Source organism: Cornus florida, unplaced genomic scaffold (assembly GCF_030987335.1).
Source record: "Cornus florida cultivar Cherokee Brave unplaced genomic scaffold, ASM3098733v1 CherokeeBrave_3.0.0_Hap2_Chr01, whole genome shotgun sequence".
In the NCBI taxonomy this organism is placed as follows: domain Eukaryota; kingdom Viridiplantae; phylum Streptophyta; class Magnoliopsida; order Cornales; family Cornaceae; genus Cornus; species Cornus florida.
In genome coordinates, this window is record NW_026775571.1 from 4,032,660 (window position 1) to 4,044,564 (window position 11,905).

At 36.4% G+C, this 11,905-nt stretch overlaps 1 protein-coding gene and 1 pseudogene across 1 annotated transcript; both read right to left on the reverse strand.

Annotated features, from left to right (window-relative positions):
• Positions 1-5,772: 5,772 nt before the first annotated feature.
• On the reverse strand, positions 5,773-7,367 carry LOC132281829 (wall-associated receptor kinase-like 2; annotated as a pseudogene).
• Positions 7,368-7,777: 410 nt separating this feature from the next.
• LOC132268924 (wall-associated receptor kinase-like 8) lies at positions 7,778-8,433 on the reverse strand. Its single transcript, XM_059769852.1, has one exon. The coding sequence runs from the start codon at positions 8,330-8,332 to the stop codon at positions 7,778-7,780; it is 555 nt and encodes a 184-aa protein (XP_059625835.1). The 5' UTR covers positions 8,333-8,433.
• Between the last annotated feature and the right edge of the window lie 3,472 nt (positions 8,434-11,905).

Here is an 11,905-nt window from a genome sequence, read left to right on the forward strand (position 1 = left end):
TAAACATTCACTGTCTATACCTGGCTACATTACCGCTTGCATAGAATCATATGATTCATCCTGAGTTGTCTATCTTACCTAACAAACATGTTTCTATTTGTGTGCATTAAATTCTATACTTCATATGTTATTCCTATTACTGACTACAGTTGCAAGTGTTTATTTTCTTTTGCAGGCCATGGTTTGAGTAAAGACTGTTGCCAACCGGCAGTATCAACGCCGAGTACGATAGCGGGTAAAGCATCCAGAGGAGCATGAGGAGCTAGCTCCAGCTCAATCTGAGTGCTCTTCTTCTTCTGCTTCCGAATCATCTTCTTCTGATGAGGCTGAGCATGTACCACCTCTTTCACCACCACCAGTACTGCCAAGCCAGATCCGAGACAGACCTAGCAGGAGATATACATGCCTTCAGGTGGCGCATGAGTCGGTCTTCGACATTACTTTCTTTTCCCGGTCGATTCTGACTAGGGCGACCTTTGATGATATTGAGCGACGGGGCATTTCAGCCATTTTTGCTCCAGTCACTTATCCAGTTTACCCGAGGCTCGTCCGGTTGCTCTTCTAGAACCTCCGGCCGACCCCGAGTGACCTATCGGAGCTGCGGACTACTATAGATGGACATCTCATCCGCATTACTGTTGAGTCCTTGGCCAGATCCTCTTGATGCCCGCAAGTCTGCCATCCCGAGCTTCAGTATCCTATTCTGAGGAGGCCTTCTGATGCAGACATGGCCGTTGCACTGACCGGCCATTACAGTAATGGTAAGACATTCGCCACTCGGACTTATCTTCCCAACGATCTTTGGTTCTTCGATTCGATTCTCTTCCGAAACGTATTTATGGCGGGCCATAAGATCCAGCGGCGCTCAGATTTTCTAGCTGCTCTCTACGCCTTCTATACAGGCCATTGGTTCTCTGTTCCTACACTCATTTGGAGTGTCATGATGAAATTATATACGAGCTATGTTAGCAAGGCCAAGCCTAGCCGAGCCACTTTCCTCCCTTTTGGACATCTTATTACTCAGATTCTCCGAGATCACCACTACCCTTTCCACCCACAGGAGCATACTGAGTCAGGGGCTTGCCACTAAGGCAAGAAGGATTGGAACAAGAGCTATAATGCTCTTATTCGGAGCCTTGAGCAGGAGGCCATCGTAGCAGCAAAGGAGGCTGAGAAGGCAGAGTTAGTAGATGGCGGAGCAGGCAGTAGCAACAGAAGCAGCAGCAGCAGATGATCCAACAGACCCACCGGTGGCTACGGATGCATATATGGATATTAATTTAGAGCGAGAGCCTCCAGCAGAGTCACCACATCATTCTCCAGTAGGGTCGACATTACATTCTCAGGAGCAGGATCAGGATATACCTCACTTTCATGATCCAGTTATCCCTGATGCTTCAGTTCCAACACCTAGACTAGGAGAGCGTATACAGACCTTGGAGAACGCAGTTGTCTCTCTTCAGTCAGATGTGGCCTCCCTCAGCACTGAAGTGATTACTCTCCGCTCAGACGTCTTAGCTGCACTGCAGAATTTATCTAGAGATATCTGGGGATCACGCCCCCCTCGCCCTACTTCCTCTGCCTGATCTCTATACCTCTCTTTCATCTTTTTATATATATATAAATATATGATACCTGCTATTTTTTATACTGTTATAATATTTTTGCGGCCAGTCTGTTGGCCCTGATACTATGATGTACTGTACATTATTTTTCTCTTTCTATGCATGCTATGTTTAGATGTCAAATTCTTATATTGATACATCTATTTGTTATTGACTCCATTACTAGGTACATCCCAGTGACTTTAGTGAAAGAGTACTGCCCAAAAATTTTCAGGACCACCCTTTTTCCTCTCTTCTTAGTTCATTTGTTATCTCATTTACACTTGCATGTCCACTGTGCACTATTATTATCCCTTTTATTATCTGATCATCTTTTCTCCCAGTGCCATCTGTTCAAGACCACAGTCAATCCCAAGTTTGGGGGTTGTACAAACTTGTGTCCTGGTCATTCTTTGCCTTAACTGCACTAGTATACTCTCTCCTTTGTTCTCTTTGCACATTGAGGACACTATGCCATTTAAGTTTGGGGGTAATGGGTGTTAATTGAAGTGTTTTCTTTCAATTCAAAATTATGAGCATGACTTATGTATTTAAGAGATTTTCTATGATTGGTCCATGATTAGCTATGACTTTGATCTTTTGAGGACTATTTTGCTTAAGATTTAAAAATTGTTTGACTTAAGAGTCCAATACTCCTTGTATGCCTTGTGGATGCCATTTAAGAGTAAATTTTTCAAAAAATTGATAAAATTGATATCTTGCTTGCATTTGTGGTCCACATCATCCTGATTTTATGATTGTTTTGAGATTCACTTTAGAATTGTACACTAGCACAGGCGCACTCTAGCATTCATTTGTGGGGTACATACTTTATTAATTATTGAATTGGTTATATCTCAATTGAGCTAGTAGTACATTGAAAGTTTTCTTTCTTGACAAAGGTGGATAACAAACCCTTTTCACTGAGTAGCCGGGATTCTAGCCTCATCAAGCACTGAATTTCTCGTGCCGAAAGGTGCAGGGCACAAACTCTAGGTTAATAATTGAATGCTAAAAAAAAATAATAATAAAAAAATAAAAAGGTTACAAAAGTAAGAAAAAAAAAAAAAAGTGAGGACTTCTCCCAAAAGGTGAGAAGTGGGAAATGATTAGATGGAGGTTGTTTTGATTTGTAACCTAGTTAATTTGAGCTTGTAAGTCTTTAGGGATATTTAAACGCCTAATGCCCTAAAGCCGTCTGGTTTGGGAGTCATTAACCTAACGCTTGACCTCATGGATTGTTAGAAAGCTTAATAGATCAACACATTGCACTATGCTTCCATCTTTGATCCTTAGGATTAGAAAAAAATAATAATAAATAAATAAAATAAATAAAATTGAGTGAAAAGAATAAGCACACCTAGATGAATAAAGTTTTAATAAAAGGTCAACTCATTGTTTTGATGATCAGGACTAAATTTGTGTGCTAGTTTGAGGGTAAGAATGTGATCATTTCTTTAGTTGGCTTAGATAGCAACATACTTGATGCCAGTCCACTCAAAAAGGATTCTAGATTTGTTTCGATTTACATAATCATTTTCTTGATGTGTGGAGGACCATACTTGCTTGCTTGATGTTGAGATTTTAATAGATTGCTTGGAAATGGTTGAAAAATTGCATACTTGAGGTAGTTCTCTCCCAATGCTTGTTTGTAATATTGGTGCCTCTTTTGTGAGAATGAGCTTAATGTTTGTGGGTATCATTTCTGGAAACTCTCACGAGACTCCACTCGTCCACTAGGGGTAACCTAGGGGTTTAAAAGGCTTCTTGTATGTGCTAAATGCAATCGTGTTCCCTACGAAAGTGGCGTTATCCTTTTATTGCTTTCTAATTCATAGTTGTATTGTTGTTCATTTCATTCCTTTATCTTGTAGTTCATTGCTAGGGACTAGCAATATTTAAGTTTGGGGGTGTGATGAGCGCTGAAAAGTGCGCATTTAAACCCCTTAAGCTCGAGTATTCTAGGACCTTTATTTATCTTACTTTTCCGTTTTAGACTAATTTCATGTTATTGCCCTTTTCAGGTGCTTATTCCTAAAATAAGTCAATTCAGCCAAATTAGAGCATAAAAGAAGCAATCGCAAGCTAAATGGAAGAATGGAAGCAAAGTGGTGGAAATCAGCAAACTTTGGTCGATCAGGAATATTTTGATCGATCTCACATTGATCTATCTCACCTGACCAAGATGGATCAGACCCCTTGTCCTCATCCTCAAATAAATTCCATATTCGATTAATCCAACTTTCTTCAGATCGATCGAACTTTCTTGATTCTATCCTCACCTACCACTTTGGTCTTTTTCTCAAAATATCTTGGAGATTTGTCGCATTCCAAAAAGGCGCCGCCAAGGATTGATCGATATGGCCATAGTTCGATTGATCTCATCTGAATTCTATTGATTGAACCTCCTCAAGTCCGAATTAAAACAGAGTCCAGCTCATTAAAAGATGGCTCGTGGTGCAATCATTGAGAGGACCCTAGTGCACGAGACCTGACCATTGGGTGTGACACTTGGGCCACCTATATAAAGATTTTGAGCCATTTTTACATTATAACTTACATATCTCAATACATCTCATATCATCTATCTTTGAGAAGAGGCTAGAGCTTAGAGAGACATACACTATTTTTGGGAGTTCTTCCATTCTTCTAGGGTTTCCATCAAGAAAAAGAGCATTTCTACCATGGAGATGGCCCTTGAAGGTTGGATGACTACATCAATGAGTGGCTAAACATCTTCTTGGGGCTAGAGTTAGCCATAAGCATGTCTTCTAGACTCTGATGTTTTGTATTTTGAGGGGATTTGTGTTGTAATCTTGTTTTGACACTTGATCTATATATGAATCTTATTTTTACAATGATTTGTGCTGATTAATACTTCTAATTGATCATTTCATTCTATCCATATGTCTATGTATGCTAGAATAGATGTTCATGTCTATGTGTATTGATGCTATGAATCTAGATATTGTCAAGGCATAGTGCTTAAATAGAATACTCTTGTGGTTTGGTTGATGGTTCATACTCATTCCTTGATGGAATGTGCATCTACCTTAGTTTAATTAGTTTAATTTTCATGTCATTAGCTTAGATGTAATGTAGTTGCCTTATTTTCTTATATGTGAGGACAATCCATGTTGTTGTTTGATGTTCCATACTTATGAATGCAAGTAGTATAATCCTCTATCTTGCTAGTGTGTTGATTGAGAGCTTAAAGGAAGGAATAATGACTTAATTTGATATATTGTGCTATTCATTAGGTTGTCTAGACAATGTATGCTTAATTAGTCAATCCATGCTTGTTGATTCAATCCATCACACCTCTTTGTATTGCAACACATGTTTCCCCTCATTCATTACACATTGAGTGTTTAGAATGGTGATCTTTAGATCCCAAGACCTCTCTCTCTTGTTCTTTACCCTTTTATTTATTTCAATTGCTTAGTATTAAATTCATTTATATTGTAGTTCAATTAACAAATCAAAACTCCTTTTGATCACTCGACCTACTAATCCGACCTTGTTTCCATAGTAACATAGCCCTCAATCCCTTGGGACTATCCCTACTCACCCTAGGTATATTAGTAGTTAGAGGTAGTAGTGGTACTTATAAATTTAAACTTGGCCATACTTTCATTGCAATTTGGTTACTTCGGCAAACGACACACCACAGATCAAGCATGCTCACATCAACCCTTGTTTTATTATAAATGACTTAATACATATCATTTAGAAGGATAAACTGGATATAATCTCATCATACTAACTAGTATGTGTCTTTGCAAATATATTACACACTACATGCACACATATATCTATATAACTAACGTATAATGTATTTATCTCTTACAAACTAGCTTGTATCTTTATATTACATAGAATACACACACACATGTATCGATTTCAGTTGTCATGAAACTCTAAAAATCTTCTTAAAAGCTTAATAGTACTTAATGAAAATTTATTTCAAGGAAGTGTAATCTCAAGCACAAACAAACACACATACATATATTGATTTAATTATTCTTATGTCAACAACGTATAGATTAGTAATAAAAGTAAGCTCTAATGACAGAGATGGCTCCATGGAATGAATGATGTTAGCCTTCAGCATGCAAGTTAGGCAACAAAACCAACCAAAGTATTATATAAAATTCAAATTTTGTTATATAAACAAACATATCACGATTTCTTAAACAACATAAGTAGGAAATACAAGGGTGATGATTGATACACTATTTATTCAAACAAGACAGATGTAAAATATGAAGGGAAAAAAAAAACTAGCGAACAAACATTCTTAACAATCACGATTACTTAAATAACAAAGGATGGGCATCCGGTGATGATGATGCACTCCTATGCAAATAAGACCCTGTCGAAGTTGAACCAACATCCCAAGGTCCTGTGAGTTCAATTACTGCATATTCATCCTCTTCAGAATTTTGTTGAATGGTAGATACTCCATGTGGCATTCTAATCCTTTCCAATTCAATTGCAATTTCTTTCATTGTAGGCCTTTTTCTCCCACTCAAGTTCAAGCATCTTTTTGCAAGATTAGCAACCCGAATGATGTCTTCTTTCCGAATCTCTTTGGAAATTCGAGCATCTAGAATGTCAAATAAACGGTTCTCCTCCATTATCAACATGAAATATGTTGCCAAACTTCGTTCTTCTGATCTGGTTGATGAGATTGGTGGTTGTCCAGTTAACAGCTCAATAAGAACTACTCCAAAGCTATAAACATCACTTTTTTCTGTAAATTGGCTTGATTGGAAGTACTCTGGGTCCAAGTATCCGAAGGTCCCCTGCACTATTGTGGTCATATGAGTTTGATCAATGGCAATTGATTTTGAAGTCCCAAAATCTGACACTTTTGCTCTGAATTTCTCGTCTAACAAAATGTTTGTGGATTTGATATCCCGGTGATAAATGGGTATGGAAGCTGCTGAATGAAGATAGGCAAGAGCCCCTGAAACTTCTGTAGCAATCCGAACACGAATATCCCAGGTAAGTGGAAACTCTTCATTTTGCTCATGGATATACTGGTAAAGGGTTCCATTGGGGATGTACTCATAAACCAGCAAGGGAACTTCTGACTCCAAACAACACCCATGCAAGTTAACCACATTCCTATGGTTAATTTGTGATAAAATAACAACCTCATTAATAAATTGTTCAAGGTTGCCTTCATCTACTATCTTGACTTTTTAACTGCTACAATTCTACCATCAATTAGCATTCCTTTATATACAGTACTTTGCTCTCCTTGACCAAGGATCCGGTTGTCATTAAAGCGGTCAGTGGCCTTCTCCAACTCCTTTGAAGTAAATAATTTATTTTTCTCAACATTACCTTGATCGCTCGAAGATAGTTGTTGTTGCAATAACAAACCCCCATTTCATTTGAAGAATTTTCGTTTGAGCATGAGTTTCTTTCTCCTCTTCACAAATTTATACAACCACCATATGCCAACAAGTAGAGTAGGAATCCAAAACTCGTACTCATACCTGCAAAACTCAGTTGGAAAAGGTCACTTTATCAAACTAAAATTCCAAAATTTAGGAAATTAAGAGTTTGAAATTAACTTGGTACCACAATTGCCTTGACTCTATCAAGGTGTGTGCGTTTATGTGAAAGAAGGGGCATACCTATGATAATCAATCGAGTTTTTTTCTTGTCCGCTGTAGATGAAACAAACATAGTTAGCCCACAAATTCGTTGACACAAATACACATCAAAGTAGTTGAAAATTTATGTATGTGTGCATAGATGAGAGTTAAGATCTATATATATATATATATATGTGCGTGCGCGCGCCCGTGCGCGCACTAGCGAAGAAATTTATTTTCGCAAAATGAGGACAAATTTATTTTCGCAAAATGAGAACTTAAAAAGTAATACTATTAACTGCTCGATCTACTTTTTTCCCTTCTCTCTCTCTCCAGCTGTGACACAAAGTCACCCTGCACGTTCAGCACTAATTGTGCTTTGCATGCAAACAAAGTTTTGTTAATGCTAAATATATAAATATATATAACATTAACAAATTTAGTTTGTATCACTTGAAATTTAGTAATTTTTTAACTTGGACTCTTTTAATTATATTTTTAAAAGTTAAAATTTAAGAATTTTTATAATTAATGTATAATTTTAAAAACTTTAATTATATATTACAAATCCTGCCCTAACCTCAAATTTCTAACTCCGCCTGATGGTGGCTGACAGCATTTGATTCCATAGCAACTTCCTCGAGCAGTTGAATTTGAATTGTCGCGGTGGTTGCAAAGTGATGCGCACCCACCTATAATTTGTTGATCTTGGCTCATCATTAAGGCCAGGTTGTTACAACCTGTGGCCGTGAAAACATTATAGTCTTCAGAAAACCAAAAAGGACTGGACAAATTCGCAAGTCGATGAACATTAGTCCCATTTGGACAATCATAAGCGAGCACCGGATGATGGATGTAAACAAAGCCCGCAAATAGGTAAATATCAAGCACCTCAAAGTGGTTGTAGGTAGTGAAGAAAGGTTTGGGTGGATTGGAGGAGTTATCGCAAGTTATTGCAAAGCTGTCGTTGGCATAGCAACCCACTCCAATCCCAAATGGGTAAGGAATGGTAATATTTCCGCATGTGTGTGGACAACCAGGCTTTGCTAGCGGTGCTGAGGATGCTCCTCCCGTTAACCACACTAATCCTAATACCAACAACAACTCAATCACCATTTTTTTAATACCCTCTCTAGTTTTTGTGAGATTCTCAGAAGTACTTGTTATCTTATATTGGTGTTTTTAGACAATACATGCATCTCCAAATCTATTAGAATAATAATAATAATAATAATAATAATAATAATAATAATAATAAAAAATAAACAAACAAAAAGTAGAGAAAAGTCTCACAATGGAAGAGGAGTTTCATTTAGCCACTCCTACCAATCAAACCAGACGTCAGACGAACAGCTAGTATGGAGATTCTCTACTTTTACGTCATATTATATGGGTGTTTTTGGAGAGTATATATAGATAAGCAAATAGGTTAGAAAATATTAAAAAGAAAAGTCACACAACAAATCAGCAGAAGAAGACTTATTAGGTCTTTAATTAGTTAGTGAGTATTATCGGAGCGAGTACAATGAATGTGAGACAGAGGGGAGGCACAGAAACAATTAGTGATTTTTTTTTTTTTTTAGAGGCATATATAATCCGTCTGTGAACTTATTAGATCTTTAATTAGTGAGTATTATTTTGTATCGGAAATAATTTTTAATCAAAACTATTCCATAAATTAAACTTTTTGAGTGGATCCAGAAACTAAACCAATAAAAAGCCAAACTGTCATTGTCACATTTGGAAAAAGTATCAAGTTTGCAATTTTTGTTTTTTTTCTTTCCAGTCCATAAAATAGAAAAGTAAAGCAACAAAGAGGGGCCTGGTAGACATTAATTCCAAGTCGACATGGTTGACTGATAGCGCCCAATGCCTACGCTTGGGCTACTGAATTTCCAGGTCTGAGTCCATGTGAGCCAAGGCAATTACATATTCTCTAAAGGCTCAATGCAAACTTTTCAAAAATTTAGTATAAAGAATGACAAGTTTCACTAAGAACAAAGATTTTTGAGAAAAATGCCTTAGACGTATGATGTGATTGCTTAGAAATAATCATCAAAGTTTCAAATATTCAAATAGTGCATATTCTTTAAAGGACAAGAATTAAAAAACACATTGAATTTTCAATGCATACTTTTCATAAATTTAGTATAAAGAATGACAAGTTTGACTAAGAACAAGGATTTTTGAGAAAAAAAATTGCCTTAGAGCTAGTAGTATTTATGAAAGAAAATATCGCCTTCTAAGAGTATATTCAATGGACTCTCTGAAGTTAGACTCTCTAAAGTTAGACTCTCGAATTTGTCACATCAGAATTTTTCAATATCCACATCAGAATTTTTTATAGTCACGTCAGCGTTTTAAAGTCTCCAAATTTTAGTTATCGCATGTACTCCAATAGTGCATTTCGCTCTCCAAAAATTTTAATATTTTTAAAATTTTTAATAAATTTTATTTTTTAACTTTTTTCACGGATATATCATATAAAAAATTAAAACAATATAATATTTATTATGAATTATAAAAATCAAAACAAGACACTTTTCTCCATATGATATGATGTTAGTAGAAATATTTTAAAAATTAAGATTTAAAAAAAAAACTTTTTCCAATTTTTTTTAACTTTTTTGAGCCAAAAAAACCCTTTAAGGCACTATTTGCAATTAATATTTATTTTTAATACATCCTTAAACTTATTTTTTAGAGCAGTAGAGCTGCAACGTTGGAGGTGCATCCAACAATCTTTAAACTTCGGTTGAGATTTTGAATTAAAAGTGATCTAATTATTCAAAGGACCAATCTCCATATTAAAATTATAAATTAATTATTATTTATTTTCAGATCAAATTACTCCTAAAAAAAATTAAAAACTTAATCCAAATTTCTAATAAATTACCGTATATACAAATTCTTAGGAAAACCGTTCAATATATTTTTACCATTTATCATAATTTAAATTTTATATATTACATATTTAAAATAAAAAATATGTATAAAAATACTATTAAAATTTAGGTTCAGATTAAGCTCAAGCTCATGACAATTAAACTGGATTTAAGTTAGATTTAGTTCAGATTGACCCACCCAAATTTGCACCCTTAATTATTTTTCATCAGAGCTAATTTTACTACAAAATTCATCCATAAGATAAAAATTTAGTGATCCAGAAATTAAACAATAAACAGTAAAATATTGTCATTGTCACAGACAGAAAAAATATCAAGTTGGAAAAAATATCAAGTTGGCAATTATTATTAATAAACACATGCACAATTAAGAAAAGAAAAGCAAATAGGATGCCTCCAAGACCATTCCAAGCTAGCCGTCGTGGGGTGTATTGACTAACTTCATCTAAAAATTAACTACGAATGCTCGTAGATAAGACAAGATCAACAAAAAAAATCTGGAAATTTCCTTTTGATTGGTCCGGCCATTCACGTTTGCTGGGCACATCACATTAAGGAGAGAGTTCACATTGAGAGCAACATTATGATAGACTAAGTGCTATTTGATAAAATTTAAAATCAAATAACGAAATTTTAAGTACTCCTTTGTGATATTTTATCTATTTTAAAGGTAAATTTACTCAGTCTAATAAATAGAGTCAAGTGCAAAAAACATCCCTGAAATATGCTTATTGTGCATATCACACTCCTCACGTGCAAAAAAAAACACTCCTTAAGTTTTAATTTGGCACAATTAGGTCTCCCTTACACTTTTAAAATCTAAATTGACCAAATTACCCTTATTGAATAATTTTATAAAATATATAAAAATAATTTTTTTTTTGGTAAAAAGACCAAAAAGGACACTGTTTTCCCATCGTATCGATTTCCATTAAGCCAAATCAACAATTCTTTGCCATTGATCACCCCATTCCGCCGCTCAGCCACATACTCATTCTCGTTCTTCCACACGGACCGGCCTTGGCCGTCCTAGAGGTTTCGCCACCACGAGCCGTCATAGTAGCCGCCATTGGTGTACCACTTCTGGTTGTACCCGTGCTTCCGATCCACTAACCAATGCCCACAGTAGGTGTCCCCGTCGGAGCCGATGAAGGTCCCGAACCCCTCCATCCAACCCAACTTGAACTCGCCCTCGTACGTCGCCCCCGATGACCACGAGAACTTCCCTTTCCTGGAGGCCTTCCCTCTCTTCCACTCCCCCTCGTACATACACCCATCAGTCCATAGATACTTCCCCGATCCATGAGGCATGTTTCCCGAGAAAACTTCTTGTGTAAAGATCCTCGTTTAGAAAGAGTTTCTCATCGGCGGTCTTGGCGTCAGATGTGGTTGAGATCGATGGTGGGCGTCACTCGGCGAGTAGTCGCTTGGTAATAGTGGCTACGGCCAATGGGTGTAACAGGTGAGACCACTACCTGTTTGATCTTTGTCTCTACAGCTTTCTCTCTCTCTTCTTCCGATTTCTTCTTCTTGGCGATGTTAGTGGTTCCATCATTGGGACAGGCCGAGTGTACTTGCGGAAGTGAAAGAATGGTCCGAAAGAGGAGGGGTACAATACACATGAAAAAGCTTTGGTGTAACATCCTTCTTACACAAACAAAGACGAAATAAAAAATCTAATCAATAATCTGATTGTTTCTGGAGAAGCTTGTTTGCTCGCTCACTTTTAATCTTTTATTGAATCTTAGTCCTTTGTTACTCATTTTTATTGATACGCTTCTTT